Genomic DNA, 7,465 nt, shown 5'->3' with positions numbered 1-7,465 from the left:
CCCCCCAAAATTGTTCCATTTATCATCAATCTCGAGTCTATCTATCTGTCTATCTATCTGTTAATTGTAATAAAAATTGTTTCACCTTTTCCAGGTGCACAGTCACTAATGAATTTCTAAAGAAGACCAAAAAGAGCAGAGAAGCAAAACTAACGGTTATCTCGAGGGCAGAGAGCAACAATTCGCGCACACCATCGTCTTTGTTTCCACAATTATTGTACAATCATTGGCTGCTTAACGGGTCGAGTCTGGATTTAGTGTGCGCCGCATCTGGTTATCCATCGCCGCTCATAACATGGTCGTTTATTCCTCGTTACGTAGGTAAGTAATCAGAACCGCACGCGTCGAGTTAGAACGCGAGGAATGAAACGTCTAATTCGCGCCGACCACGTGTGTTACGTTCTCAGATAATGTTACGCAACCTCGCATTCTCCTCAATTCCACCACCGGCATCGGCATACTGTCGCTGACAAACGTGAACGTTTCCCATGCCGGTGTCTACCTGTGTTCTTCGAAGAATCCGATCACCAATGACTTAGAAGTACAGGTGGGTGCACACAGTCGCGGAGAAACAAAAGAGAAAATGATATTTAGAGCAGGGATCGCGAATTCACCTTTCCACTTCGGTTCCTTGCAGAATATAACCGTAGACATACTGATACCGCCGTCGTTCCTGAAAACTCCGACGAACCAAATTTGTCCGAATGGGAGGACAGCGAGGTTTGAGTGTCAGGCGCAAGGATTACCCGTACCTCAGATTTATTGGCTGAAAGACTCTTCAAATATTACTATCAACGGTAACGGTCGTCCTAACGATAGCTGTCGCAATTATTACGGCTGTGACACGATGAAAAAATATAAGGAATAAAGAGTTAAATCTGGGGAATTAGGAACAAGGAATTAAATGTCGATATGTGGACAACCATGTCTTAATCCACAATAGACAAATAAGGAATTGAGATCAGGAATATTGTCGAAATTTTATTTTATTTTCCTTATAACTTGTGCTTGTGGAGCTTAGCGATTGACTGATAGTTAACCTTCAAAATGTCCAATGATTATTAATATACAAGTAAAAATTAATTTGAAAATGATAAAAGTGTTAATGATGACAGTAGAGATTCATAAAGAAAAATAAACATAGTAAAAGTGTTGATCCCGTTTTAAAACGTTCTTATATCTTATTTTCTATTTTATTGTGTTTTAAGCTAAAGCTTATTTTTAATATCTCATTCCTAATTTGCTGTATTTAATTCCTTGTTTCTTGTTCCTTTTATCGTGTCTGATCCCTTAGGGCGATATTCATAGTCCTATATTTAAATCTTCAGTTCATCTTCAGATGCTGTACGATTTATTTCGCAGCATCACGAAGACGAATTTAAGACGATCTTAAATATAAAATCTGACCATAGGCTCTGGCCTCAGACTCACCGCGATTTTCACGATGAACTTATTCTCTAACCCATCATCCTACGCATCGACAGGTCGCAGAACGACTTACGTTAAGGAATACAATAAAATAGAGCTAGCAATATCGGCAACAGTACCGAACGACACTGGCATATACCAGTGCGTGGCGGTGAACTCAGCGGGTGAGATTTGGGCCGCTGGCCGGCTCCAAGTGAATACGTCGCGCAATAGTCCCGCTGCGCCCACTTCTCTAAAATGTCATGCCGTTTCGCCAGTTAGAATCTTAATTTCTTGGGAACCACCAAAGTCTCTACCATATACCAGTATTACAGCTTATACCGTCCATTATAGTCCTGTAGGTGAGTTGGGTCGTACATCTCAGGATAAGTATATTATATAACGTCAGATTGGCGTGAGAGGCTAGTCGCGTTTCTCGGATGAAATTGTAAACGAAATTATCCGGTTAAGAAGTATCCGTAATTTTCACGAATAAAATATGTAATATGTATTTTATACATATATATAATATATATGTAATATATATATGATATATACATAAATATATATGTATAATATATATATATATATATATATAAATAATATTTTGTCTCGGTACTTTTCTATATGTCTAACGAGATCGTCCCATTTCAAACGCCAAAACCAGCGGCTCCTCGAGCGAGAATTCAATAAAGAAACGGCGAATCTTTCGCACTAGCCTGAGAGAACCGAGAATCTCACGTGATCTCATTATACATTGCGCACTCACTCACCTGATACGCATTCCCGATAACAGAGGGTGGCAAGGAGGAAGTTTCCCCACCGGAACCAGGAAACTCTACATCCGTAGAAGTAACGAAGCTTCTCGAACCGTTTACAAATTACTCGTTCTACGTACGAGTGTGGAATAATTATGGTGCTAGCGATCAATCGGCTACCATTCTGTGTTCCACCGCTCCAAGTGGTACGCGCGATTCCTAATTACATTCGTTATTTTATTTTTTTTTTTTAATCATCCAGAATAACCGAACGCCCTCTCCGATGATCACGCTGTAAACCGATCGATTTTTCCACCGCAGTTCCTAAAGGCGCACCAAAAATAAATGTGGATATAATCAGTAGTACAAAGCTAAATGTATCATGGGAGCCTTTGAGTAAGAAGGAATCTCGTGGCATCGTGGTAGAATATAAACTTCAGTGGAGACTTCACCAACACCCATCTTCCAGAGTATGCCAGTTACCTGCTACTATCGAATACCATATACTTTCTGGTACGATATATCACATTGTGTTGTGCGCACTGTATTTTTCCTCTTTGATCCGGCGAGATCCGACGTCACCTTGTCATACATTGCAGACCTGATACCTGGAGCACAATATGATCTGCGAGTGTTGGCGAGAACCAAGCAGGGTTGGCCGAACATCAGCGAGACGCAATTCGAGTGGATCACCGTGACCATGCCGTCGCCTGAAACCAATCAATTTACCATAAGGAACGTTGTGGATATTCAAGTACTAATAGTAAACGCCTCGTTAGTTAAGGTTAGCGCGAAACAAATGTTCATCGCTCGTCGACTCAGATTCGAGATTCTTTATAATTGCTCCGCTTTCACTTAACGCTTCTCCCGTTCTCCAGCTGAAATGGAAGATCAACTTCAAGCAGAACGAATCGGACTTCGATTCCTGGCAGATTTATTGCGAGAATCAAGACGGTGAGAAATTGAAGACTATTTTGCTGCCGCAGAACATCACCGAGTATCTGTTCACCAATCTTGGTAAGTGTTCTGTGTTAATTAGGACTAGAAGGCTGGAAATTATATTCGAAGCTGTGTCCCTTCGGATTCCGGAGCTTTCGACATATTGTATTCGAATAAAGAGAACTTGTAGCGTGAAAATTCGAACTTCCGGATATTCGAATGTTCTGTACAGCTTCAATATTTTGAATCTTCAAATAGAGCTCGAAGTTTCGAATAATTCGACTTCGAAGCTTCGAAAATATCGAATAGTTCTAGTATTAATGTTCTCGAATGATATTGAGATCCTTTGAACAGCATTGTTGTGCAGAATAAAATTACCATCTTCATGTCTCTCCAGATATGAATGTTTCTTACACCATGGGTCTGTGTATGGTGAGTTCGGGTCAAGCAACAGGTTGCTTGACGAGACACGTAGAGACAACGCAGTCCGATCCCGGTAAGTTTCGCCCGGCTCTCTGCAGATTCGCATTCTGAGCAGGCGATGAAAATGCACGCGACTTTGCGACTAATGTGCAACCACTCGTCACTTAGGTGATGTACCAATGGCTTTGGAGGCTACCCCCGACTCACCCACGTCCATTAACGTAACGTGGACATTGTTGGACACACACGGTGTAGATTCGTTCGAGCTTTGTTATCACGCGGTGCATGTACAAAATTCCGACAGTTCCAAGTGTTTTATCATGTGAGTACACCTCGATCGTGCCAACGAGAACATTATCGTGCATATTAAATACCCACATTAGGGGGGGTGAACATTTTAAGATGAACTTCTTCATCTGTGATTTGTACTTTTATATATACGTACGCGTCATTTTTATCATATCACATGTTTTTCAATACAGAGACGATATGAAGGTAAACGTTGACAAGCTGAAGCCTTTTACATTGTACCAGTTCAAAGTGCGAGCCATTCGACACGACACGAATCAAACCAGTCTCTATAGTGAGTCCATAGAGTGCTACACGAACGAAGATGGTAAGAGAACAGAGAAGAATCGTCATCCGAGACAACGATCTACACGCCCGGTCGTCTTCGTGTCGCTTTAAAAATGAATGTTTCAGTACCCGGCAAAGTCGAGAAAGTGGAGTGGTTCTTGGGCAACAATACCAAAGTGCGAATCGCGTGGAAGGAGCCGAGTAACGTGAACGGGGTCATACAGAGTTACTTCGTCACGTACACCATGGACCTGGCGACGGAGACGACGGTGATGTGGCGTAACGTTACTGTGCCCGGCAACAAAACGTCCGCGACTCTACCGGGTCTGGCGCCGGGGAAACGTTACTTCGTCATGGTGCAAGCGGCGACGAAGGCCGGATACGGGAAACCGTCGGATCCCATTATCATTATCACCGGTGGCAGCACGTCGAGGCCCACCTCGTCCGACAAGAAGGAGCCCTCGCAAAATATCAGTCCCGATCAGAGTCTAGGTGAGACAAGCTCAGTCGAGTTCTGCTTACTTCTGCTTACGATTAAATTTACCGTCAGGCAGAAGAGAGAGAGGGAGAGAGTTCTATCTTCTTCGGAGTACATAAATTCAAAGCAACATTCTGACCAGTTCTTCAGTCTAAATTTACGTTTTATGCTTACGGTTAAGAATTAAGCTCGACGATTCATTTCTGTCGCGATAGGTGTGGTCCTCGGAGTGAGCATAAGCATCGGCTTCATCATGATATGCCTGTGCAGTATATACTGCCGGCGCAAGTACGAGAATTCCCGTTCGTTCCGCAACGACGCCCAGCCGACGAACGGGCGCGTACTGTCGCGGAACGGGAATGGCTGCTGCGTGGAGCAATCCTCCGCTTCGGCGAGCCAGCAGGTGAACGCTACTGGCGACGGCGCACCGAACGAGATCGAGCTGGCCGTGCTGTGCCCGTCGTCCCCGATCGAGACGAATCCGCATTCGGACGCGAAGGTAACCGAACCCGGTCGGCAACTTGATATCAAGTCTCTTTCTCGACGCAACTAAGTGACATGTAATACGCGATTTCTACTGTGTACAGGGTGCGCAATCCAACGGGGTCTTCGAGAATTGCGTGAGAGAGCCTCTGTTGTCGCCGTGGGAGATAAACGGAGACTCGAAGGACGTTCACATTATGGAGAACCCTCAGGTATGCCGGGGAAGAGCTTTGACTCCTGGTGCTGTGAACGGCCATGGGGGGTTTCGTTTGTTCATCCTGCGAATCGTGATAACATTATTGGGTGCATTCGATATTAACATCGCTTATTAAGTGCTCTTGGGTTGTGAAATTTAATTTGTTCGTACGTTTGGGTGTTGATCAAATCAATGAAAGTATTTATCAAAAAGTCAAGTCCCTCAAAGCTTCATCACTCTGATGCCCGTTTCTACCAACATCAATTAACCTGAGTTTAAGTCTTTGAAGGGAGTTTAAATTCTAGCTGAAGTTTAATGAAAATAATTAAAATCGAACTAAGTAAAATATTTATAAATATTTAAAATAAATTTGAAGAGAGAGAGAGAGAGAGAGAGAGAGAGAGAGAGGTTGGTAGAAAGAGCACGAGTGCTCAATGAGCGGTCGTGGCATGGGATGCGCGCGCATCGCTTTATCAACAAATGATTGGCTACCAATTTTTACCGGCCTTTTCCCCGTCACGTTGCAGTACAAAAGGAGAGGCAGTTCCATCTCGGATAATCCGCGGGAGGACGAGGAGGAGGAGGAGGACGGGGAGGAGCAAGATTTAGAAGGCACTCAGCTCACAATGGTCAATTGTACTTTAGGCAGTAGCGCTAGCAGTCTAAATAACAACTCAGGATGCCCGGACGGGGAGATCGCGTCGCCGAAGGCCGCGTGCGTGTCTATCCCGGCGCTCGGACCGAACGGGTGAAAGAAAAGCGCGTTTATAGGCAATACGCTAAAAGTGTTCAATACTTCTCACCGGGTCTATCGGGTCGCAGCAGGTAGGAGTACACGAATTCTCCCGTTTTTTCATCCACACACACACACACACACACACACACACACACACACACACACACACACACAGGTTGACACACAGCGAATCGACTGATTCTCCCGGTCGAGAGACGCGCAACGAGATAACTCTTTCCGGCACTCCCGAGAAAGAAAGAGGAAACGTAAGATCGATGCAACGGAAAGACCGCCACACAACCTCGCAGATCCGACGCGCGATTTCCATCTCGTGCATAGGGACGAACGTCGTCCGCCACTCTGACACACGCACCCACGGCCGATGTAAATGACAACCGTTTCGAGGAATCCGAGTGAGCAGTAGTCGCTACGTTGTACATACTGACCGCGCAGAGTAACGCGCGTTTCGTCGCGCGGGTTGTCCGAGAGCGGACGAAAGAGAGGCGCAGCTCGGCGAGAGCGAAGGACGATTTGTCGAAGACTCACTCTGCATCGCACGGTCGCTATGAGACCGCGAGAGAAATGCGATGCAGACGATACTTAAGAGTGTGTTTTGCCAGACGCTCGTATATTTAAAGGGATACGCGTATAAGGGAATGGTGTGTGACACTTGTCGACGGGTCGGGAATTGAGAAACGGAAGGAGAGAGCGAGAGGATATATATGAGAGAGAGAGAGAGGGAGAGAGGAGGACGGAGTACGGATTTTTACAGAGAACCGGACCGGAATGAAATAGCAGGTTTCCAATGCCGCTGTACATAGGATAGGGTAATTGTTAATTGTGAATAATGTCCATAAAATATCACAGTTCGAAATACAGAGTGTAATACAGAGAGGGGAGACACGCGAATATGCATTCCTCCGCGTTCGGAAACACAAAATTGCTATTGAAAACGAAAGAGAGAGAGAGAGAGAGAGAATTTACACCCAGACAACAAGCATGGCCTAAAAACTCAGTCGACAAAGTTTCACGTTAATATTTTAATTAGTGTAATCCTCCTCGGGCTGACGACAAAGGTCGTACGACAAGGTCGTACAAGGGTTGCTTGGAAAAGGAAAAAAAAGTTGAAACAATGACACTGATCACACATTCCAACACAAGTTTTCCGTTGGTATAATATATATATATATATATATTATATATATATATATATTATATACACATATATATATTTAACTGTAAACAAAGAGGAAAAAGCTTTTAGTATTAAGAGAGAGAGAGAGAAAAAACAGGGAAAGGCTCTAACCAGATGCTACGCGTTTTAGAAACGTTAAGGAAGAGTTTTTTTTTATTTCGCGTTTTTTCCTATTTTCTTCCTTTGTTTTTCCATTTTCTTCTTTTTTTTCTTTTCATTCTTCTTCTTCCTTACCATATGTGTGTCATTAATGCGAGACGTCGTTTTATTTCGC

The 7,465-nt window shown here is 44.0% G+C and overlaps 1 protein-coding gene across 2 annotated transcripts in view; it reads left to right on the top strand.

Annotated features, from left to right (window-relative positions):
- LOC106742329 (protogenin-like) overlaps window positions 1–7,162 on the top strand; it is a 9,445-nt gene extending 2,283 nt beyond the window's left edge. For both annotated transcript variants that reach the window (XM_014615183.1, XM_014615182.1), the window contains exons 5-19: window positions 95–321; window positions 408–547; window positions 638–797; window positions 1,485–1,769; window positions 2,204–2,371; window positions 2,487–2,678; window positions 2,765–2,949; window positions 3,044–3,182; window positions 3,502–3,600; window positions 3,696–3,849; window positions 4,010–4,143; window positions 4,230–4,595; window positions 4,797–5,080; window positions 5,169–5,276; window positions 5,788–7,162. In XM_014615183.1, coding sequence (XP_014470669.1) covers window positions 95–321; window positions 408–547; window positions 638–797; window positions 1,485–1,769; window positions 2,204–2,371; window positions 2,487–2,678; window positions 2,765–2,949; window positions 3,044–3,182; window positions 3,502–3,600; window positions 3,696–3,849; window positions 4,010–4,143; window positions 4,230–4,595; window positions 4,797–5,080; window positions 5,169–5,276; window positions 5,788–6,012 — 2,866 coding nt within the window. In that variant the 3' untranslated portion in view covers window positions 6,013–7,162. The remainder of the gene's footprint in view (window positions 1–94; window positions 322–407; window positions 548–637; window positions 798–1,484; window positions 1,770–2,203; window positions 2,372–2,486; window positions 2,679–2,764; window positions 2,950–3,043; window positions 3,183–3,501; window positions 3,601–3,695; window positions 3,850–4,009; window positions 4,144–4,229; window positions 4,596–4,796; window positions 5,081–5,168; window positions 5,277–5,787) is intronic.
- Window positions 7,163–7,465: the final 303 nt, after the last annotated feature.

Source organism: Dinoponera quadriceps, unplaced genomic scaffold (assembly GCF_001313825.1).
Source record: "Dinoponera quadriceps isolate SergipeBrazil2010 unplaced genomic scaffold, ASM131382v1 scaffold628, whole genome shotgun sequence".
In the NCBI taxonomy this organism is placed as follows: domain Eukaryota; kingdom Metazoa; phylum Arthropoda; class Insecta; order Hymenoptera; family Formicidae; genus Dinoponera; species Dinoponera quadriceps.
Note: the sequence above shows the minus strand (reverse complement) of the source record. Positions and strands in the feature narration are given on the sequence as shown.